The 25144-nt window shown below is 41.7% G+C and overlaps 1 protein-coding gene across 2 annotated transcripts in view; it reads right to left on the minus strand.

Annotated features, from left to right (window-relative positions):
• galnt14 (UDP-N-acetyl-alpha-D-galactosamine:polypeptide N-acetylgalactosaminyltransferase 14 (GalNAc-T14)) overlaps positions 1-25144 on the minus strand; it is a 199720-nt gene that overhangs the window by 59122 nt on the left and 115454 nt on the right. For both annotated transcript variants that reach the window (XM_030404699.1, XM_030404698.1), the window contains one exon: positions 10431-10529. In XM_030404699.1, the coding sequence (XP_030260559.1) occupies positions 10431-10529 (99 nt within the window). The remainder of the gene's footprint in view (positions 1-10430; positions 10530-25144) is intronic.

Here is a 25144-nt window from a genome sequence, read left to right on the forward strand (position 1 = left end):
AAGGTTATGGCAGGTTTACGTATTTAAAAAAAATAAGATAGAAATAAGAAAAATGAGATAAGAAAAGAAAAGAAGTCCAATTCAACATCCTTTGTGGCCATTAGAGGATAGAATTGTGTATGAAACTCCAACACAGACAGACAGCAGGAGACAGAAGTATGTTTGCTATGTGGTGGAGACTCTCTGAATACATAATTACGTCACTGTTTTGGTACAAAGATTTACCAGTACGCCAGTACAGCACATAGCATTCAAAACAAAAAAAACACCCAGGCCTAAACCAAAGGTGCAATGGATCAAAGTACAATGGAGAAATCCACAGGAAATGGGGAGTAAAAATAGGCAGACTGTTGGAAGTGTGCATGGAGAGCGATGGATGGAGTTTGGTAGAGGTGAAAGTGAAGAAAGGAGTGAGGGACGGAGGGATGGAGGGAGCTGAGGCTGATAATGCAGGAGGAGGAGGAGGAGGAGGAGGAGGAGGAGGTGTGGAGCGAAAACTCTCTGAGGGACCGGTCCCCATCAGGAGGGATGATGGATGCAGGGAGGGAGGGAGGGAGGGGGAGGCGGAGCGATATGAGAGAGAGAGAGCGAGACAGAGAGAGAGAGAGAGAGAGACAGAGAGAGAGAGAGAGAGAGAGAGAGAGAGGTGGCAAGCCAGTAAGGGAGACAAATAGTCCTGAGTGCAACTCTCTCTCTCCGTGGAGTCGAGGAGCGATCAGGAGAGATGGATGAACGGATTGATGGATGAGACGGAGGGGAGACGGGAGGCGATGGGGGAGGGAGGGTGCGAGGCAAGAAAATAAGAAAGAGGGGTGGAATCAAGATGGAGGTGGGGGCAAAGATGGAGAAATGAGGTGATCAAATTGAAAGTCAAGAGTGTATTTATCTCATTAGATCCCATTAAATCCTCCACTGAATGCATCTATCTGTTCCTCCACCCATCTACCCATCCACCTATCTATCCACCCATCTATACATCTGTGTTACAGTGAGGCAGACAGACATGGATGGATGGACACAATCTCTTTTCATTCTTTCTTTCTCTCTATCTCTCTCTCCACCTCCTCTCCACCCTTTCACTACTTCCCCGCCTCTCTCTCTCTCACACACACACACAGCCACACACACACACACACACACACACACACACACACACACACACACACACACACTAACACACAGGAGTTCCCATTCTCTGGTTCACAGGCCACTAGCTATGAGGCTTAACCTCCCCTCAGGCGTGCTGAGGGAGAAGCTATCTTCAGCTCACAGAAAATATTATCACCGCTGACAATACCGCAGTCGGCTGCCACAGAATAGCAGCTCTATATCTGCGCCGCTCATTTCCAACGCTCTATATATCAATTTTAGTGGGAATTCTTTGAAATATTTTCATTACCTACAGCTGCCATTTCGAGAGCGCTTTCATCCAAAGTGCCTTGAGAGCGAGCGTTTTTAGAGCTGCTCATGTGTGGGCCCCTGGTGGGAATTGAACCCCACTCCCTGGCATCCACAACGCTGCCGATGCTAAATGGGTGCTGCTGTTTGACTGCCAGGGTTGGTTGGGGGGGGTTTCAATTCCCGTGGGAGTCAACCCTGCTCAGCGTGTGCTCTCACAGTCTTGGATGGAAATTTGGATGAAAACAACAGAGGTAATGTCGCATTCTCCTGTCGGCCATGTTGTCGCACTTCAGCTCTTTGGTTGCAGCTTGGAAAGGTGGCGATGTCATCGGACGGACAACTGCGGCACCTTATCAGCAATTAACAGGCGAGAGGAGTTTATTTCTGTTCAGTTAAGGACTGATATGTTTGATCGATTTTGTCTCTTGTCAACTGGCAAAGGCCGGTCCATCTTGCACCCCTCTTTCCTGCCAAGTGCATGCTGGGACAGGATCCAGCCCCGCACAGTCCTGAACAGGATAAGCAGTTTAGAGAATGGACAGATGGATGGAGAGTCAATTAGCTTGCTAACTATAGCATTAGGCTTGCTAAATGTGAAACAGGTGTGGACTGAACTCAAGGAGAACGTTTCATAATTTGTAGACATTGACCGTTTAAACTGTGGGACTACATCAAGGTCAGGAGCACTTGCTTTTATGTGATTTTGAATGAATGATAACTTTGTGCCATAAAGTTTATGGTTTTCCTGAAGTGTCTGCCGTATATATGAGAGATGAAGAAGAAAGAGACACATGAGAGCTTTGCAGAAATATGAATTAATCTCGTCAGTGCTTCACACTCCTGCTTTCTTTTCTTTCATCTGCAGTTGGGTCCCCGGTACAACTTGTTTGTATTGTTGAGAAAACTGACCACTTTTTCGTTTTATAACTATAACATTTTGGTTTGCTGTACTGAACATACAGACGTGGTCCAAAGGGTGCATCCTGACATGTTTGCCATTTATTTAGTGACACATTTGAAAACTAGTAAATGGACCCCCATGTATTTCCCCCCAAGAAGAAACCTTTCGGATGAGAGGTTGAAACGTCTTCAAGAAAGTCGAGCAAGCACTTCGATTCAACTACTGTGGCCGATAAAGCTGGTGTTAACAGTTTGCTCAGGCTGAGTGAACTGACTCATCTCAAACAATTACTCAGGCAGCACTTCACTACGACAGGGCAGTCGACTATACATTTCCCCGGTGAAAAACTTTTTCAAGCTCCCATTTGAAACCATTTAATTAACTTTTGTTTGTTTACAGACAATCCGGTCCGTACACGAAGGCAGTTGAAGTGTTGCTGTGTGTGTGTGACGTAACTACAAAACCTCTATTACAGGTTTCAAATTGTCTTGCCTCTCTGCTGCCCAGGATTTATTTACACCTGAGAAGTGATGCTTTCAACTGTTGTGAGCAAGATATCTTCTGCTCTGTTGGTTGCTGTAAAAACACACTGCAACCTCTCTTTTTCATGTGAATTGGGGCATTTTGTTTTATTTTTTTTACTTTGATTGTAAATCAGCTGCAAAATTGCTTTTCACTAACTTCATTCCCTTCAGGTGAAGAGTCAAATTAGTTTCTGCTGTTTGTGTGGTATTAGATTGTGTGTTTATCCTCCCTAAAGCTCTCTCGGTTCCGTCTCTCTCGGTGCACACCTCAGCTCGGTTCCCTCCCTCTTTCTCTTCCCCTCTCTGCCTGATTGGTTAGCTGACAACCGGTTCTTCCATCCTCCACCCTGCTGGAGTAATTCATCACTCTTTTCTCTCCACTTTTGTATCCGAGGGTCTTTCCATTCATCCGCATCATTCTACAGCCAATTTCTCTATCAGCACCTCTGACAGCCATGGAAGAATCTCACTCCATTCTTGGACAGAATTCATTTTAGAAGCAAAGACATTTTAAAATGTGTACCAATGAATATTCCCATTAAAAAAAAACAAAAAAAAAAACAGACTTAGCTTTTTAAAGTTAGACTCTGCATCGTTTTCATTGCATCTTACATCTTTCCTGCACTGACAGAAAGTCTTCCCCAGCAGATCCAGAGAAACTGCTCTTAGAGAGAAAAAAAAAATCCTGATTCAGCCACTCAATACAGAACACTCAGTTCTGTCTAACTACCAGTGATGCATTATGCTATATATCTGCACACAGTTAATACTGTCTCGTCTCTTGCTGATCTACAGTGAGGTACATCCACATTTATCAGCCCCACTGGGGTCAAAGGGCTAGTTTGTCCACACTAAATACAGCCTTGTCACTGCTACTCTACTGTGATCTACATTCACTCATTACTGTCTGATGATCTTTATTTAGTGGACGCTGCATGTATAAGCTCATCAGCGATTATCCAATGCCTCATACAGACACTGCGACCAGATAAAAAGTCTCATTACCGATGATCTGTAATGCTACATATCAGCATCCTGTAAACACTGTGTAATCCTGACAAATATGATCTAATCACAGCTGATTAATGTACTTAGTGAGTGCTGTCTAATGAGGAATGCGAAACACTATCTGATAAACAGGATCTCTGGTGGGACTACACGTTTGTTAAGACCACTGACCATCGTTCAAAACCTGTAAAGAATCAATGTGAATCAATGAGGCAGTCATGCAACACTAATTCAACAAAAAATACATTGACTCTATAAGACATAAATAAAATCAAATTCAGAATATTCTCTTTGTACTGTTTGTACTTGACCAATCCTATGTCCCGCCCCTCTTTTTGCTGTTCCTAGGTCACACAAACTTAACAAGAAATATAGCTATGCCAGTCCTGTTAAGAAGGCCACAAAAGTGTTTACCAGATCAGCAAGGATTACAATAATCAGCGGAAGGGCATCTTCAAGATGGACCAGGAATGTCTCTTTTTCACGTTATTGGGTCAATTCAATATACCCATCAGCCTCACGAAATAAAAATACTTAAAGTGGAGCGAACACCTTTCATAATTTCGTATCAGAGCAATGTGCTAGTTGGAAACCTTGGCTCCTGGCGTTCATGCGGGTGCCACCTGACAACGAATCACCCACCCGAACACTGTTGCAGTCCAAGCACAGCCCCTCATGGCAACGGCACACTCTGATGGCAGTGGTGCCCCCAGCAACAATGCACAGGAATGGCACAAGGAACCTGATAAAGAGCTAAAAGACATGGCTTCCACATTATTTAACATTTGTGGGTTGTACCATAACAAATCTGATCCATGAAGGCCTCCCCATGGTTCTGCTGCCTACGCCCTGGTCCCTGATACCCCCAAAGGTCCCGTGTCCATGCCTTGATGGGTAAGAGCAAAATCTGAGTCATTGTGGGGCCTCCATGGAATTGGATGTGTTCCATGACATCCCAAGGATCCTTAATTGGATTGGGATCCTGGGATTTTATGGAGTCCTGGGAATATTGTGGTGTTTCACTACCATTGGGGAGTACTGTTCCCAAGGCTGGGTGATGCATGTCAAGTGGCAGGTACCAAGGTTTCCCATAACACCAAGATGATCAATAGTATCACTTAACCATTTAGTAGTTTTAATGTTGTGCCATCTGAAGAGTTAGCAAATTATCGCTTTAAGTTTAATTTATGTTTTAGATGCGTCCCAATGTTACTGTAATTAAGGTTACACGATATGATTGCTTCAGTGGTGCGCAAGAAAAGTAAAAAAGATGTAGACTGAAATTTAGAAGAAGAGGGTCGAATTAGAGTAGAATTTAATCTCATATAGAACAGCAAACTTGCAGTAGGAAGCAAAGACTATCAATCTGCTTAATGACCTCTTCCTCATAAATCCTGAGTGATCAGTTGTAGAGGAAGTGATCTGGACTCTTTACTGTGCGTTTTTAGGTCCACTGAATCACAAAGTGCTGAGGTGGTGCTGATCTAGAGGGACAGATCTTTCTCCCCCTTTCTCTCTTTCCCATGATGCTTCTGTGGCTCCTCTGCAATAATGAAACCTTTGCAGCTCAGGGGGCTGTCACACACACACACACACACACACACCCACACAAAACACACACACGCACACACACACACACACACTCAAAACAAACTAGACCCATTAAAACCAAATATGTCCTCAAAAGCTTCACATCTCTTTTCTCGCCCGTCCTCTTTCTTCCTCTCCCTCTTCACCTTCTTATCTCTCGTCCTGCGGAGACGGAGAAGATGAGATCAATTTTCGGATCAGAGCTTGATTAAATATCGACAAGGCCTCGGCTCTCCCTCAGAAAGCAACTCTTTGATCATGAGATGAAAAGCCCTCAAAGTGCCCATCATTGTCTCAGAAATCAAACTTATTAAAGTTCGGCGCGCGTATCGTCAAGCCCCAAAGCGCACAAAAGCTCCCAAATTACACCCCTTTATAATGTAATTGTGAGCATTCAACACGCTCTCAGTGTTTTCAGAGTCCCCGCAGCATAGCATGATTGCCGATAGTAAAAAGAAAATTTATCTAGCTACTATCTGGCTATTCAAGTTAGGCTTTTTTTTTTCCTGCTTGAAAAGTGACGCTTGAAATTAGATTGCAATTTTTTGCTGTCTTTGACTAAAGATCTTTGAAAGCCTCTGAGAAAAAGTTTCACAACACTGAATATCTTTTGTAAACTTTCTGGCTACAATCCAATGGAGACGAGAGAATAAGCAGATTGACATTTTTCAAAAGTATTCACCCATAAAGAGTGGTGATGGGGGATTTACCCCATTACTTCACATTATTACAGTTCTATGCATTCACATTTGGGAGCCACTGACATCATCTGCTGGTGGTTGTTGCTTAAATGATAGTGAATAGTGAACAGCAGCATCTAAGAGAACATTGACATGAGTATTATATCAAAGCAGGTTAAGTACATTAATAAGGGGCATTTCATACTTTCTGTCTTTCTTTTTTCAACACATTTGTTTTTTTGTTGCACCAACAGCTTAGAGGTCTATAACTTGACTTCAGGGCAGCTTCGGCCACATTTTCATGTGCTTCTGAACTGGTATCACGCCAGACTATGTAATAGACCCCTCGGTCCTCCGCGTCACTGTCATGTTTGCCCTGAAAACACGATGGTCTCAATCCACGGTCAAGTCAACAATAACAAACAAGCACTGCCGATTCCACTTTCAAAATAAAGGCCCCCAAAAATTGGTTGGGTTTAGGAAAACATTGTGATTTTGATTTAAAAACCTGCTTTCAGTCAATACCGACAATTAGCTGTGACCAACCTGACCTCCGCTAGTCATGGACATGCTGGTACTCCACCCTCACACATGCCATCCTCTGCATCAGCAGTTCTGCTACAGGCTCTGCATAAGACTGGGCTGATGCCTCAGGGTTTACTGTAAATATAAATATTACTGGTGAACAATGACTCTCTCACACTCATATAGCACATGTTTTGCTCTGGGTCCTTTTTACACTGAATTTTTGGCCGTGCATCTATTTCAATCCAAAAGACAGTTTCACAATGTATATTTTTGCTTTTCTTCCGCAAAAACATGTTGTACTCATGTTGGTAAAATGATTTTTAGAAGACTACTTCATATCTTGGAAGTCAGAAAACAGTTTAAAAATGGTCTTTCTTTTGAAGTGCAGCAACCTGACACAATAACTTTGAAAAAAATAAGAAAGAAAAGGTGACGATTATTTAAACTCTGTAGGTTTTACTTTTAGAGCACTGCACTGAAATTGGCTCACTGTAAGGTAGAAAATCAATCTAAAAATTAATGGTTTGCTTTGGGTCAGCAGTAAAGTAAATTACACAGACTTTGTGGTCAACGGGCCAAAACCTGCAGACCCGATGGTCCATTACATTTCCTCAAGCTGGGAAACAACACAGATCCAGTTGACTGCAACTCTGACCTCTGACCTCTCTGTGGAATCATTCACTGACAAGACTTTGTAAAAAAAAACAAAAAACACATGAAGTAGGTGAGTTCACTCTCGCAAACCAAAGAAGGAAAAACATTTTCTAAGAAATATATTGTGCGTATACTTTAGAAGCGACTTTGAAAACTTTGCTTCCATAGCAACCAAACACGTTTCTCAAAAAACTGTTGTGTTCGCAGCCTTTGAACATGATCAAAATCTGTGGCTCCACACTTATTATCTCGTTAGTCATTACATCACCATGTTTTCTCTGTTGGCTTGTTTCTTCTTGTCAGCTGCTATCTTGTGATTCACTGACTCATGAAAAAAAACAACTTTAAATGTCAAGAGATTTCCTGCAAACCTATTTAAATTTTACCAGAGTACTTCAGTCTGCCAGCGAAGACAGCAGGTGAAGCGCTCTTAAAGTGGACACTTTTCTCTGAACTCGACGCACTTTGATTCAGTGGAAAAACAGGAAATGTCAGCTTGAAAAAGTAAGATAAATTATAAAATGTCAAAAGCTAAGAGTTGATCCAATCAGTTCCACAATGTCTGTTGAGTCATTGAACAAATTGTGTTACCTTTCATATCTGTAACCGAGAGACCACAAATTCAAGGAGAGTGTCTCCGACTCCAGGTTTTTTGGAAAATGAATCACATCTTCCCCTCTCTATGGGGGCAGGCTTTTCACAGCAGCTTCATCTGGTTGGACGAAATTTTGTTTGAACTAGTTTGTTAGTTTTAAGTAAACCCTTCAGTCTCGCACTGATTAGTCCCAGAAGCAAGAAAACACTCCTCTGCCCTTAAATCCTTAAATCCTCTCACACATGGATTGTCATGATAAATTATATGTTTTTGAAACAGCTGACAAGTCGGCAAAAATGGCACACAAGATTTAATTAATTTAGTTTTATGTCACAAACGTTTAATCATGAAAATTCAATATTCATAAAGTTACATAAGAACCGAGAAAAGCTTTATTTATTTGTAATTTCATTATGAAGTGTTATGAACCCCACGCACGTTTTTGCCATCCTTCAGGAGAAATTCAACTTTGTTGGTATGCACTTAAAGGATAAGTTCACCCAAAAATTCTAATTCAGTCATTACCAACGAACCCTCCTATTTATGGAGCTTCACAGCAAAACAGTTGCAGCATTTGCCTTAACAACTACAGTTGATGGGAACTTGTTTCAAAAGGTTAAAAAACAAACACATGTACTGTGTAATTCAAGTCATCCAAGTCCTGAGATGGATTTTAAAAGATGTTATTTGCACACTTCTTAAAGCGGAGATCGTCACTGTAGCTTCTGATCTGAAAGCGTTAACAAACACTCGTCTGATGTTGGTGCACAATCTCAACTGAGCATTAAGGGGAAATTATGTCTTTTCAAATTACTTAGGGTTCTCAGGGATTCCAGACTTGGATAATGTTTTGTTTGATTTCTTTCTTTTTTTTTTTTTTACGTTTCAAAACAAGCCCCCAGCTACTGTAGTTGTATTGGAGAATACTGTAGTACTATACTGTTCTGCTGTGAAGCTCCAGAAATGTTTGTGGACTGCGACACTTCACCTGACTTTCCATCAGCATGAGGGTGAGTAGACAATGAGTATGGACTGTATTCTTTTCTTTTGACCTTTAATGAGAAAGGCAGGATTGGGATGCCATCTTCGAACACAGTATCCCAAAATACATCTATGGAAGAAATTCCTCTTGCTGTCACTGCTCATGCAAACAAAACAAATTGAACCAACAAACTGAAAATCTTGATGGATCAGCCTGCATTCCGCAACATAAAATGTCCAAATGAAATTTTTTGGACCATAGCTGCCGTAAATATCTTTTTAAAATCAGATATGTTCATTTAAAAAAATAAAATGAAAATGTTTGTAGCAATAAAGATGCTTCAGAGGATCCTGGTGAGAGCAATGGTCCAAATTCTCAAACTAAAAATAAAAAACCGCTCAACAACTTCCAGTCCTCCTAGTCACCAACGGCAACACACACACACACACACACCCACATACACACACAAACACACACACACAGCAACACTTACATACAGAGAGCCAAAGGTAGCAGAGGGGCTAAGGGAGACAGATTGTCTTTTAATTGGTTGAAAACTGCAGAGCTTTGAGAAGGGCTGAAGGGGAGGACGCACACAAATATGCACGCACACACAGACACACACAGGAAACGCAAACACACATGCAAACATTTACACCAAACACACAGTGTCCTCTGTGATAGTGAGGAGACGTGGCCAGTCCCTGCTGACTGACTGGTATAATGAGCTGAACCCAGGCCAAAACCTAAAGGTGTGTGTGTGTGTGTGTGTTTGTGTGTGAGTATGTGTATCTGTTGGTATTGTGTGTAGCAACCTGCTGATATCATCAAACTGAAAGACAGAACAATGGTTCAGAGATTAAGGGTCAGCAGTGTGTGTGTGTGTGTGTGTGTGTGTATGTGTGTGTGTGTTAAGTTTGCTCTGCTGTGCCACCACTGCATCACTACTGTAACTGTTTGACCGACACTAACAGAATTAAAAACGCAGATTTTCAATATTCTGTCATCAAACTGAACTATTTCCTTGCAAATCTGACATGGACATACATAAATTAAATGTAAAATTACACTTTACACCTCTGCAGGTGTTATTATATGATAAGAACACAAACCACGATTCTGAAATGTACAATATTCAAATCAAGCATTTAACTAGAATTACCTCCACGCACCAGTCAAATTACTGTTCCTGAGCTATGGCGTTGAATAATGGACTAAAAACTATATGCAGAGTATTATCAAGTCATAGTGAATTGACCTTTTGAATAGAAAATGTCATAATTTCATAATTTTATCCCATTAGACACTTGTGGGAATTGTTGTTATGATTATCATATGAATTGTTGAGTAACAAATTTTGTTCTGTGAGGTCAGAGTGACCTTTGACCACCAAAATCTTTTCGTCCTTAAGTCCAGGTGAAAATTGGAAAAAATGAATACTGCATTTGCAAGAATCACTGGTGCAGCTACTACTGCAATAGTAGTAGATGATATGGCTACTACTGAGTAATGTTATCTAAAAAGTCTCAGGTGTGTGTGTGTGTGTGTGTGTGTGTGTGTGTGTTACCTCCTGATGGTGCGCAGCAGGGTGGATCTGGCCTCATTGTGGAAGGTGATGATTATGGAGGTTGGAGGAAGATCAGAGTCGTAATGAAGAGTGGTGCACCTACAGAGAGAGAGAGCGTGATTGAACCTCATGGATCCATTGGAAGGCAGCTCCCATATTAAGGTACATTTAACACAGTTAGTGAGTTTATGCAGTTTAATTGAAAAAAAATGTTAAAACATCCCCAAAAGATCCTCCATCATTCAAAAAAGAGCATCTGGAGGCATCAGATATCCTTCTGGTTTCATTATGAACAAAGCAAACTATAAATCATGTCATAAATTCAAACTGAGAGCGGTTTAGTTTTTTTTGAAAATGAAAAATTGGGCAATTTCTGATTGAACAAATTAAACATTCTCAATAAAGAAACCAGGATAAAGAACAAAAGTAAACTGTTTTGACAAGTATGAAAAGATATCATCAACACTTCATCTATCCACACACGTGCGCACACACACACAGAACACGACAGAGTGTGTGTGTGTGTGTGTGTGCGTGTTCGGTGCCTTTGCTGGGTCAGCAGCCTTTTCTTCTAAAAGAGCAGACACACACACAGTATAATGAGACGACTGGCCTTTACCTATCAGATTGATGGATTGGTGACATTTTCAAACAGAAACAGTCTGCTTGTTCTGTTCTGGCCTTCAATTTTTTTTTTCTTAAACCTCCTCTTCCTTAAATGTGGGTGTGTGTGTATGTGTGCGTGTGTGTGTGTGTGTGTGCGTGTGTGTGTGTGTATGCGTGTGTGTGTGTGTGTGTGTGTGTGTGTAAAACTTTACACATACACTGCGCCATCAGCCGGCTAAACACGTGTTTCTCTGTTGCTTATCTAATCTACTGCTGTGTTTCATGTTTATTGAAGGCGTTGAGGACTGAATATTAAATAAAAAATAATGTAATAAGAAAGATTTGATGGATTTTTCCCCATTTTATCACAAAGTTCCATACTGCACAAAAAAGAAAAACACAAAAGGTCAGCTTTTGAGCCTTTTCAGCCCAACATGATCAAGAATGAAATTTGAGGCGACAATCAGATGAAAATGAAGAATGAAACATGGACAGGTTGAGTATTAAATAAACACAAAATATGTAATTTCTGCCACTATGGGTCTCGTAATCTAAGCAATGAAAACAAGTGGCGCTTGTCTTGTCTGTTGTGTGGAATCATGGGAGTTGTTGTCTTCATTGTTCAACAACCACCACTGCCAAGGAAAATCTACCTGTTGTGACTCACAGACGATGTGATGTTTATGTTATGTTCAGTCATGTTCAACAACTTCCTTCCTCACTCTCTGACATTTTATCTGATGTTTACCTGGAAGTTTTAGGTGACCAAATAAAACACACACACATATGTGAAGAGAAAATGTATTTTTCTGGGTTCGAACACTGTTTGGAGCAATCGGGGTACACGTCTCAACAAAATATAAAAAAATCTAGTCGTTTGTAGATATTTTAATGAGGAAATGTTACACATTGTACCTTTCAATTATACGTATAATAATATAATAATTTGTAACATAAAAGTATCAGTAGATTTATAGATATTGATGATGATGATTAAAACCTTAACTTAAATCAACTTCATTTGCTGTTTGTTGGCACCGAAGCAGAAGAAGAAACGTCTACATGTGTTCATTTTATTTCTGTGGAGACAGAACTCTACATTAATTAGAACAGTCAACTAAAACTACAGGGGTTATGTTACATAATTAACATCACAAACATACCAAAGCAATCTTTTTACACCTTACTGTGACAGCACTTCTTTCTGTATCATCACTAGTCCTTCATGTTTATGCGAACCTTAATGTCGTTCTTGATTTGCCACCGAGCAAGGTTCTCTGTCGCTGCCCCCCTTTGTAGTTTAAAAAGATTAGATGCATATTTTTCACAGAAAAATTCAACTTGTGTAACTCCGAGGCAAGAAATCCTGTTGACTTTTCAAGCCTTTGAAATAAGACGACACCAAAAATGTGTTGACTCGCTGTGATCCGGGAGGAAAATCCGTATCAGAGGACATCGACAAAATGTTTCATAAAAAAGGCCAGAATCTCTATGAAGTCTGGTCAGTTCGGTTTATCTGCCCTGTCGGAAAACATGACTCCTCGTCTCGCGATTCTGCATCATGTCCCCCGACAAATACCACTTTTATGAAAAGAGCTGAATATACTTTCACAGAATTTCCAGCTCCTACAAAAACCCAGTGTGCCCCGTCAAAGTGTCCTTGAGCCAAGCACTGAACCACCCCCTGTGATTTGCTGTGGGGTTAGAACATAAGCTCAGCTCCTAATTTGTTGTATTAACAGGTCGGCACACAGCATCAGTCAGTGCACACGAGCACCCGGCTGTGAAATAATACGATCAGCACCTCATTAACTCGCAATTTGATTTTTTTTTTTTAGTTTAGAGGCACGATGATTAAGTGGGGAAACAATATCACCAAAGCAGATTACAAAATGTAGGAAATCAGAAACAAGCCTTTGATTCATGCTTTTATTGTTGAAATATGCACGGAGGTGCAAGGAGAGGCTTCAGTGTCAGGCTCAAAGGCACTTCAGTTAGATGTGGTTTGTTTGAGTCAGTGTTGGGATTTGTCTCTTTCTTTCTTTCTTTCTTTCTTTCTTTTTCTATTAGTCTCCTATTTTTCTTGTTATCCTGTCTTTCTTCTTTGCATTGTTATGTCCTTCTGTCAATCTCTCTCTCTCACTGTCTGTCTTTCTTCATCTTTTTCTTTTCATATTTTCAATCCATCCATCCACCTCTTCTACTGTCCTTCCTTCTTCACTGTTATCCTTTGTGTTGGATTTTCTTTTGTCTCTCCCTCCTAGCTACCAGTCCATCTGTCTTTGTCAGTTCCTTCCATCATTTAATTCCTCTTTTCTTTCTTCATTGTTTACATTGTTTTGATCTTTCTTAATTACGTGTCAGCTGCTTTGTCATCAAATCTTTTGACGGACCAGTGAAAGTGAGCACAATCAGAAGACAGAAGATTGATCGATGAACATTAAGGGTTTTTCTAATTGGAGGCCAGAGCAGCAGACTGCTGTCACTCCATTCAGAGATCTTTTTTCCATTCATTTCTTCCTCCATCGTTCTTCCTTCATTGTCTCCCTCTCTCTCACTGTGAGAATAGGAATATTGGCTGTATGTGTTTGTCATATCATATCCCATCATGCTCCTCTCCGCCTCCTCCATCCCTCTATCGCCCCGTCTTCATCTCTGGTATTCCTGCAGTTGATTTATTCAGCAGCTCTACCAGAGAGGAACGATGAGAAGATAAAGACGAGCTGCTGCTGTGCATGTGTGTGTTCGTGTGTGTGTGTGTGTGTGTGTGTGTGAGAGAGAGAGGGAGAGAGAGAGAGGGAGAGAGAGAGAGAAGGCCGAGAGACACAGTGACAGACAGGCAGAGAGAGAGACAGACAGAGATGTACGGATAAAAGTTGTGCTGACAGATGACTGATGTTGGAGCTGATATGAACAAGCTTCCACACTCCCTGAGCGTGTGCATTGGTTTGTGTGTGTGTGTGTGTGTGTGTGTTCTCTTGAGCTTTGACGCATCAGGAACACACACACATACACACACACACACACACGCGCGCGCACGCACACACACACACACACACAGACACAGGGAAAGAAACGGAAGGAAGCACAGGAGAGGGGAGAAAACAGATGAAGTAGATGAGGGGAGGAAATACAGAAGAGGCATAAATGATGGGAGGGGAGGGAAGAAAAGGAGTCAAATGAGGTGAAAGAGGAGAAAAGTTGGAGGTCAGAGGAGGAGGCAGGAGAAAAATGACAAGAATAGGATGGGGTGGGACAATGGCAGGAGGATAAAAGAGTGAGGTGAGAGAGTAAGAGCAAGTACGAGAGAGGAGAGGAGAGTTAGGAGAGGATGTATGGAGGGAAAAGACAAAGTGAGAGAACGGAGAGAGGGGCCATAATGGGAAAGGGGAGGGGAAAAAAGAAGATGAAAATGGTAGAAAAATAGGGATGACAAATGGGGAAAATGTATAAATATAGAAAGAGATAAAAGAGTAGAGGAGTCACAGGGAAGAAAATGTTTGCGGGGAGGGTTAGGATGAAGAAAAGAACACAGGTAAAGGAGTGGTTAAGAAGAAAATGTAGAGAAAGGAAGGGGATTAAGAAGGAAAAGGTAAGAGGCAAAGAGAAAACAGAAAAAATAATTATTGAAGAAAGTGGGACGTATACGCAGAAAAAGGGAAAAAAGAAGATGGAATGGATGGAAAAAAGATCAGAGAAGAGAAGGAAAGAGGAGGAAAGATGATAATAAGACAAGAGAATAAAGAACAAAATGAAAAAAAGAGAGCAGCAAACAAAGATGGACAATTTTAGAAAAATCCCTCTTTTAACTTCTTACAATCATAAATCCCAGACAAATCCTCTTTTATCCTCTGGAGATAAAAAAAAAAAAAAAAAAACACAAAAAAAAAAAACAAAGGGAAAAAGGAAACTGGGACAGACAGAACCGATCTTTCATCACCAAAGAACAGAACTAAACCTTCATCATGTAACCAAAACTCTGACTAAAACCCATTTTTAAGCTGCGTAACCCCAGACTATCGACAGCTTGATAACAGGCAGCTGCAGAACAAGAGGAGACAAAAACAGCCCCATCAGAGAAACGTCCATATGGGACAAAAATGAAAGCAGCTTATTACGACTAATTTCACGTTCGTTGTTAGGCGGGGACCTCTAGTGGCTGTAGTTATTATCACAGTGGCAAAGGAGGAAGTGAGGAGAAGTAGAATAAAGAGGGAAAAATCCATAGAGGAGGGAGGTCAGGGATGGAAGGTCCAGTTATACAAGCACAGAACTTCAGTCCAGGAAACCTATAACACAGTTAATTTACATCCATTATATAAAAGACCAATAATATTGACCCAAGCCACAAAGTTTCCCTAAAGCTAACCAAGTAGTTTTCTTGCCTAAACCTTAGTAACAAAATTGCAACTGTGCAACAAAGGTTTGGCGCATGAGTCTCTGTTAAACAATCAGGTTGTTTTGGAAATGTTGATGAATGTTGTTTTAGGCAACGCTGATAATCCATCTATTGTTGATGTATAAGGATGTGGGGACAGGGACTATATTCACATGCACACTAATATCCATAATTTGGAAGGGATGGTTTAAACAGCATATTCTGTCGTAGTATTTTCGGATTAAGCTGTGTGATACGCTGATAATAACGGGGTTTAGGGAGCATTTAGAATATGCGTTTTGCTTGTCACAGTTTGCCTCACAGCTCTGTGCGTTGCCTAGCCAACAGCTTGCAAGGCAGAGGTAGAGATACATCCTAACAAAAAGCCCTCATTTCTGGTAGGAAGGAGAAACACACCTACTTTTTAACAATTATGAATGATGTCATCGACAGATGCTCGGATGTGCGCAAATATCCCATTGCAGACCATCTCAAGAAGGTGGTTGACGAAATTAATCATTAATCAGAGTATACGTGGCTGCATATAAATGGGAACATTAATAGAATATTCATTTACATTAGCCCTTTGAACAGCTGGGTAGGAATATGAGCCTTTTCAGAATTAAGGCCAAAATCTGGAAAGTTAGTCAATGAAAGGCGGAAAAAATGAGGTTTAAAAGAGAGCAGAGGCTTAAAGAGAGGATGACTGTAGGAAAGGCAAAGGAAGAAAAATAGAAGAAGAGAGATGAGCGGAGTGTTTACTGTGGATTTCTGTCCAGATGGTGCGAAAAAATCATTTATATTTGATGAGCAGATCCATTTGAGGAGTGAGTGTTGTCCGTCTGTGTGCATGTGTGTGCGTGCGTGCTTGCGTGCATGTGTGTGTGTGTGTGTGTGTGTGCTGGTTCATTAAAGTTCATCTGGAGGTGAGATAAACACATGAAAGGACAGGTCAAAACCAATGGACACACACACACACACACACACAGGACGGCCTCTCTGCGGGCGGTGCAGCCGACCTGTCAAAGTGCGTGTTCGTGCTGCAAAATACTAATGGCCACTGATGTAGCCCTGAGATACTGTCAGACCTGTTCACACACACATGCACACACACCCACAGTACCCTCCTACCTGCAGCCTCTGATTAACACCTCTAACACTCTCCTCTCTCTCTGTCCTTCACCTGTTCTGCCTCTTGGCGTTTTTCTTTTTGTCTTTTCCCCCTCCCTGCCTTGCCCTCTGTGTCTTTCATTCTTCTCTTGTTTTCTCTGTTTCACCCAGGCTGAAAAGTTGCAAACAAAAGAGACCAGAAGACTTGGAGCTACGGTAGCTGAATAGTGATTTAGTGACAGCACCGCTCTCTAAATCAAACATAAAAGAAATCATCCAGAAGGTTGTTTGCCGATGTTTTCCAAGACAGACCTTCTGGGTCTCAAAAAGTAAGGCCAATGCAGAAGTGTCTTAAACCTGCAATATTTTCAATGGCCAAGAGGGGTTACTCTACTGGTTTCTAAAAGGAGCCTGATTGTATGTAAGCTCATGAGAAAATTATCCAACTTCCCGTTTGATTTATGACCTCACTAAGCAGTTTGCTGATGACTTCACGGTCTCAGTCTTTAGTTTTTGAGTCCTCTTCAGTACAGCGTGGTTTTTGTAATTTTGTAAATTAAGGTCCCAGTTACAGTTAAATAGATGATAAGGCAGACTATGATTTAGGGCCTGGCTTGCTTGTAATTGACAAGTCGCTACCACAGCACATCTTTGGTTTCTCAGTCAGATCCAATCAGGATATTCTCCCCAGATCCACCCTGTCGTCCAAATATGGTAATTCTGGCTCCAAAAAACAAGTTGTCCAGTAACTTAAGTAAATTTGACAGCTGAAAAATGTTCAATGGTAATTTCAATTTTAACTGAGCGAATAGACAAGTAAGGTCTTTTGTCAATTGCCACCCACTGCCAAGTAGCCCTGTGGGATCTGACTTGTCCTTTAGCAGAGCTGCAGACTCAAATGTGGACGCAAGTCGAATTTGAGTCACAAAAAGGGACATTTCTTGAGACTTCATACGGTCGTGATGCAGTGAAGACTTTACTTGCTTGAAGCTCGACTCACTTAAGGCTTGACTCTTGAAAGAAGAAAGCAAAAACTAAACATCCTCTCTGTTTTATCATTTGCATATATTTTCATATATTTCAAAATGTTGCACAAATGGTTAAATTCCCATGCAACAATAGAAAACAGAAAAGTGCTTCCTGTATATAAATACAGTGCACTGAATAGACGTTTCTAGAAAAAGGCGACTGAGACAACTATAAAATATCCAATTTTTTCAATTTGATACTCTTAAGAGTAAACAAGTGTAAAGGGAAATCGTTTTGTTTTCACTTGGGCAGCATGATATGGGACAGTGTCAGCTTATTTTGAGCAGAGTAGCGGCACGCCTGCCGGAGTAAGATATTTTGGTAAGCTTTTCACCTCTGGCCTTTCTTTCTTTCTCTTCCCACTATCTCTGTCTCGCTTCTATTCAGGTGTTCACAGAGGAAAAGATGGCCTAGTTTTGGCTGGTTAGGCAACAGCCATTTACATATTTATACACAGACATTCACACTGCTGGTGAATGAGGGAGCAAGGGATTTCTCTTCTCCTGATCCAGAGAAAGAGGAGAAAAGAGAAAAGAGACAGCGAGGGACAGCTGATAATGCCTCATTTCTTCCTTTACTGGAAAATTCCATTAGGAAAATTTCCGAGTCAATGACTCCAATGAATGAAAAGCTCAAATGAATAGTTCAGTAGATTCAACAGTTTTAATTGAAGCAGGTTCAATCCCCAAACCGTATGAAGGGGTGTACACATTTTGCCAAAGAAAAACTGACCAGGTTGTGGCCTCATATTCACTGTTTTCTGCTGCCAAAGCTGAGAGTGTATTTAATTTCTTCTCTGCAAAGCAACAGCACAGCCATTCAACATGCAGTGACCAGCACACAATCTACAGAAGGGCAGCAAGTTGACTCTCAAACACACACACACACACACACACACACACACACACACACACACACACACACACAGGCCATTATAAACACATTAAGGTCTGATCAAACTTGTCGTGCTGCATCTCAGTCGACCCAAAACTCCTGGGTTTAAACAATAAACAAATGACTCTCAGCCTGTGCATTAAAACATGACAAAGTCACTTCCAAAGGTTGTCAAAAATATCAATAGTTAGATTAGATACTTTTTTGATGCCACATGAACACCAGTGGCATTTTCTTGCAGAGGCCAAGGGAAGCCAGGCTTCCTCACTTTTTTCAGAATAACCGTCATTTAATAAAAACACTTTTTTAACAGTTTACGTAATCCCTCTGTGTCGTGTCTGTCGTCTCCTCCTCGTATCTCTTCATTAATTATTGAGCGTTTCATGATGTGTAAAACAGCGCCCCCCTAAATGTTACGTGGTGAATTTGCGTTGAAAACATGTTACTGCACTCTGTTCTCTGTGAGGAGGCCAAGCTGAGCTGGCCTCCCTTGGTGAAAAAAAAAAGAATGACTGACCAATCAGGTGAGGCGTTTGGCAAGACACTGCTCCCCTGTGATTTGTCAGGACAGTGTCAAGGGAAGCCGCGAACTCTTTGGCTTCAGGCCAATCAAATCACAGTATGTTATCATCAACGTCTTTGAATGAAATAACGGAAGATTAGTTGCTTTGTGTTCATCTCTTGATAAGCTAGCAAATTTCTTTAAGCGCGATTATGGAGGGTGGAGATCTGGAGTATTTGGTAAAAAATAATTTTACTAAACTGCCTCTACAGCAGCAACTCCGGATTAAAACTGACGGCAGGCCAACACCAAAACTTGAGCTCCGTGCAGAGAGGAAGAAAGGTTTTCGGACCTTTAATGAGGAGAACTACGTCCGCACTGAGTGGCTAGCTGGTAGCGCCAAGCTTCAGCGGCTATTTTGCTGGCCCTGTCTCCTTTTTGACAAGGATTCCTGCTCCCTGAATAATCCCTGGGCTACCACTGGATTCACCGACCTGGCCAACCTGTCTCGGGCTATTGAAAGGCACGGTAAATCCAAAAATCACATCGACTGTGCTGTGAAACTGAAGCTTTTTGGACGCGTCACGATTAACGAGGCTCTGGATTTGGCTAAATGTCTGAGCACAAAGAAGCACAACGAGCAGGTAAAGAAGAACCGGGATATTTTGATGAGACTCGTTGTTGCAGCCCTGTACCTTGCGCGCCAAGAGCAGGCGTTCAGGGGTCACAATGAGGCCGCTGGCAGCGGAAACAGGGGCAATTTTGTGGAGTTGGTGCATGCTTTTGCGGAGTTTGACAGCACTTTGGCAGAGCACTTGAGCTCGTCGACAGTCTTCAGCGGTATGTCAAACAGCATACAAAATGACATCATCGAAAGCATCGCCCACATTATCCAGGATGAGACTGAAAAAGAAATTCGCAAGTCTCCTTTCATTGCAGTACAAGTGGATGACACGTCAGACATATCCAACAAGTGCCAGCTCACTGTCATAATCCGATATGTGAATGAGAAAGGCAATGTGTGTGAGCGTTTTCTAGGCTTTTATGATGTCAGTGCAGAAAGAGATGCAAAAGCCATAACATCAGTTGTGATGACAGCCATCGGAAACTACAGCCCCACAAACAAGCTCATTTGCCAGACTTACGATGGTGCAAGCTGTATGAGTGGACAGCACGGCGGCGTGCAGGCTTTAGTGAAAGCGCACTGCCCCAACGCGTTGTTCATCCACTGCTATGCACACAAGCTAAATTTGGTTTTGGCACAAGGCACAAATAACATCCAACCAGCCAAACTGTTTTTTGCTGGTCTTGATGCCTTTCACAATTTCTTCTCACGATCATGTAAAAGATCAGCATTGTTGTGTGAGGTGGACCGGGCTGTGCGTGTACCAGGAGGCTCTGTTGTGAGGTGGAACTTTAAAAGCCGCGCGGTACATGCCATCCATGAGGGACGCACATCGCTCTGTGTGGCTTTTGACCGGATCATGACAGAACCGGGATGGGACAAGGACACTATTGCACAAAGTGCGGCCTTGAAACAGAAACTGGAGGATTTTGATTTCTCCTTCCTGCTCGGAGTCTTTCGGTCCATTTTCGGCCTCACAGAACCACTTTTTCAGGTTCTGCAAAGCAAGACGGCGGACATAAAAAAATGCCAGGATCGGATCAACAGCACGATCAGCGCTCTCAAAGCCACGAGAACAGGCGAGACGTTTACTGGCATTTATGAGGAAACAGTCCAGGCAGTCGGAGAACCTGCGCCCCGACGTAAACGGCGTCGCCGCGGCTGGGAGGATCTGGAACAGGGAGCTAACCAGCACCAAGAAGGAGACGAGGACACTGTTTCATCTTTCCGACGTCTGTACTTCGAGATTGTTGACAGTATAGTACTGCACATGACCCAGAGATTCGCCGACATGGAGCACCTGAGTTTTTTTCGAGTACTGGACCACACATCATTTGCATTGTTCTGCAAGCCTGCTGCATTCCCCAGCAGTGAGTTGGCTCAGCTGATGAACACCTTTCCGGTCTTTGATGAGCAGAAATTAAGAAATGAGCTGCACACGGTGTACAACAACAAGTTGTTTCACAAGCCACCAACAGAGCTGCTGCAGCTGCTCATTGAGGATGACCTACAGGGCACACTCTCAGAGGTCTTCAAACTGCTGCAGCTTATGCTCACCATACCGGCTACCAGTACATCAGCAGAGCGCTCATTTTCCTGTCTCAAGAGGATCAAAACCTATCTGAGGAACACATGTGGACAGGACAGGCTTGTGAACTTGGCCAGGATATCCATTGACACTGTTGTTGTGGAGGACCTAAAGGCCAGTGGGAAGTTCTTCGACATGGTCATCGATCACTTTGCCACCATGAGAGACAGGAGGATGGCCTTCCTCTACAAATAGGGTGAGCAAAACGCATTTTTTGCAGCTTAATAGTTAACTGCCCAATTAGCAATGTGTGTTATTTTTGATGTGATTATAGTCCTTATTGTGTCTTGCTTGCTTTGATTAAGCAGCAGGTGAGACCACTTAAGTTGTCGTTTATTGTTGTTGTTTATGTGGAGAAAATGAGCACCATGGACAGCGGCCGTCACGGGCCATGACGGGCCGGGCTGTCTGAATACAGGCACTTGTCAGGTGTGCTGTTTACAGCCACTGGTGCTGGGCTGTTGTGTTGCTGTTTAATGAATATATACATTTATTATTATATGTTATATATAAACGAATAGGAAAAGTGAAAAGCATTTGTGTATCTCACATAGAGCGTAGAAGTGTTTGACGTGGACGTAAAACGTAACAGCTTCTGATTGAGTGTGTGAATGAATTCGCATCTCTCCAATATCAAATGTGTGCTGTTCGTTAAGTAGCTGGTTGTGCTTTTGGGAGGGCGGTTGCATAAATTAATGAGATGTTTAAGAGGACTGTGTGTGTGTGTGTGTGTATGAGTGACTGACTGACTGAGGGACAGAGAGAGAGAGAGAGCGTCGGTGCTCAAATTGTCGGTTAGATAACAAGCGTGTGTAAGTCCTGGTAAAATGATGCCGGGCGCTCTAATAGTTCATCCGACCACGGGAAATAGCAACATATAAACTGCAACATACGATTTTCTGCCCCCACCCCGTAAAACATACACAGCTTAGAGGTTGTGTCTCACTTGGCTTCCTCGGAAATTTTCCCCACGCCACGCCACTGATGAACACAGTCCTCCTCAGATGCACAGTTGAATTTATAAACATAAAAAATATACCATTTATCAGGGTTTGGCATTCAATGAAAGTACACGCATTTCTTGACTTTGTTACTACAGTCTTACCTCACCTGGTAAGATTATTAGTGTGAGCTGGAAAACTGCGATGTAAATGCAACAGATATGTGCACTGTATTTGAAGAGAGGCACAAATTACTTTTCTATAAAATGTGCTGTTGGTTTGCTGCTATGCAGACCTGTTGATTAAGAGATTCTGAAAATACGCTGCTAACACATGAAAATAATTGGAAATAAAACCTCCTCGGGGAGGTAAGAGTGTGAAATGGAAATATTCCATAAATATGTGCTTCATGTGGAGGAATGTTTATGTACAGTATGTGCAGTACATAAATAACAAATGAGATGCATGGAAAATGAGTACAGGAAAAACGTTTCTGCATATTCCGAGAAAAATTGGGAAGAAGAGGAAACCTTACTTAGGTAGTGTGTCCTAACTCTTATTATTCTGTGTGTTGAATGTGCTCTACATCATCTCATCCAGTGACTGAATGTCAAAACATTATGTCTTTAAGGACTGTGTCTGTGTGCTTGGGAGACAGGAGGGTTGCTGTCATGTCTGGAATATCTCTTGTATTGCCTTGCACAGGACAACTGATGGACAACACTGCTGTCAGCTCAACATGCAGTTCCTCCGTGTGATCCTCTGAAGCATTTCCTCAAAATCAATTCTACTCAGCACCTTATGTGTGTTTCTGTAGCTTCAACAAGCCGAGCTGAGGTTCACAGCATAGACCTGCTTGGTAACCCGACACTGTGAGGGGAGGAAGACATGCCGAGGTTACAGAAATTAAGCTGCCTGAAAAATCTATTGTTGCCAACTTTGTGATTCTTATAAAAACCTCCACTGTACAGTAAACACAGCACTGCCTCTCTTCCCTTTAAAACTATCTGTCTACCATTGTTACACATGCAAACAATACCTCCTACATACATAACACAATTGCCTATATGAGCGTTTTCTGACATGTCACCTGTGTAAGGTTAAGGTTTGGATAGTTTTCTATATAAAACTACTTGGTTAAGTTTAGAATAAAACAAAGTTTGCTGTTGGTTAGCAGTTAACACGATGCAAATGAAGTCTCTGCAGACTCCACTTGCAACCTGGTGTCTTCATAAAGGCCTTACAATATTTGAACACATGACTTATCCTTATCTATTCTGGTAGAACAGTCTCTATAAATGAAATTAATGTTAATTGTACTTGTTTTGGATTTCAATTTGCTAAAAGGTAGAACCATAACCATTAACTGTTTTTGGTTTATGTGTTGCTTGGCACAGTTTTTCATTTAAAACGGATTTAATTCTACAGTAACCACCTAACAGACATAGATTCTGAATGAATGAATGCCATCAATACTACACACATACAAAATCAAGCTTCACCATCACATCTTTATTATTATTATTCATTTTATTTATATAGCGCTTTTCAATGACCCAAAGTCGCTGACGTTCATTCACACACAGTCATACTTGTGGTGGTAAACTACGATAGTAGCCACAGCTGCCCTGGGGCAGACTGACGGAAGCGTGGCTGCCATCCAGCGCCTACGGCCCCTCCGACCACCACCTCAAACATACAGCAGTCATACACATTCACATGAGGCAAGGTGGGTGAAGTGTCTTGCCCAAGTACACAACGACCATGATGCAGTTGGCTGTGCAGGGATCGCAACATAGGCCGACCTGCTCTACCACCTGAGCCACGGTCGCCGATCTATGACATGAATGCTACTGATGTGATATATAAAGTATGGCCAGAATGGAAAGGTAGTGCAAAAAAACATCAGCATCAGTAATTCAGGATTCAGACGGTGCACGGTTGTAAGGAAAACAGAAGTATTTAATTTCTTGATGCTGAAACTACAGAGTCCATTGGTTTATCGCCTCTTGCCAATTAAGAGGCGAGATATTATATATTACCAGTATTAACTGATATTAAGAACGGGCGAGTCCAGCTGGACAGCATGACAACTTCATACAACACTGTTGTATTTTCACTTTCTGTTGTTTCTGTCTTCTAATGTTTAATGAAATTGTGCCTTTAATGTAAGCTGGGTAACTTCTATTGATGACTTTGAGTAAAGGGTGGTAACAGTGCCGATATGCATTTTCTTTTTGATCAGTTAAACAGAAGATTTGTAATATTACTTACCGCCATAGTTTTTCTTTCAAGTCTTCTACAATGTGTTAACGTTACAATAAAAGGTAAAAAGTATGGAAAAAAGAGGGTTTGCTTCAACAATGGGATTCTCAGTAGAATGCTGAAACAAAATCTAGTGAGCAAGTTCCCAAAAAATGTGAAAGGGTAGCGCATCTCATATTACAAAGTCAAGGAGGACAAAACACTCGCATCTCACTTGCTTATTTGGCTCACATCAGAAAAGATAAAGGCTAGGGCATTTTGGCACAGAGCCTTCTTCAGAAAGCATTTTGTCCTCCTTGACTCAGAATTTTGAGAAATGCTACCCTTTTTTTTTATATCCTCACAAGTTTAACGATGTTTGTAAGTGATTCATGAAGAAAAAACACTAAGGTTTCATCCCCAGTGTAGCCTTTAGATTAGGGCATATCAGCTCTTGTACTGAGCAGTGTGGTATTAAATATTTCCATCCTATCATGCTGTACGTCAGTATTTAGAAGCAGATAATGAAGGTGTCACAGTCATCAGAGGAGTCATTAAAAAGGAGATTTCATTTTGCAGAAGTTCTGCTTCGTTATCATCACTCCACAACTGTCCTGCTGCATTATAACAGCAGTTAAATATTCCTTCTGATCTCACCATAATTGGGCCAAGTAAACAGATTTGACTGCAGACTGTGATGTGATCCATTTAAAGGGATTTCACTGACAGGCACCCTCTATTTTTGTTCTGCGAAAGTGCCATCATTTGTTTTTTGTTGTTTAAACAATAATGCACGT

Source organism: Sparus aurata, chromosome 22 (assembly GCF_900880675.1).
Source record: "Sparus aurata chromosome 22, fSpaAur1.1, whole genome shotgun sequence".
NCBI classification, from domain to species: Eukaryota; Metazoa; Chordata; class Actinopteri; order Spariformes; family Sparidae; genus Sparus; species Sparus aurata.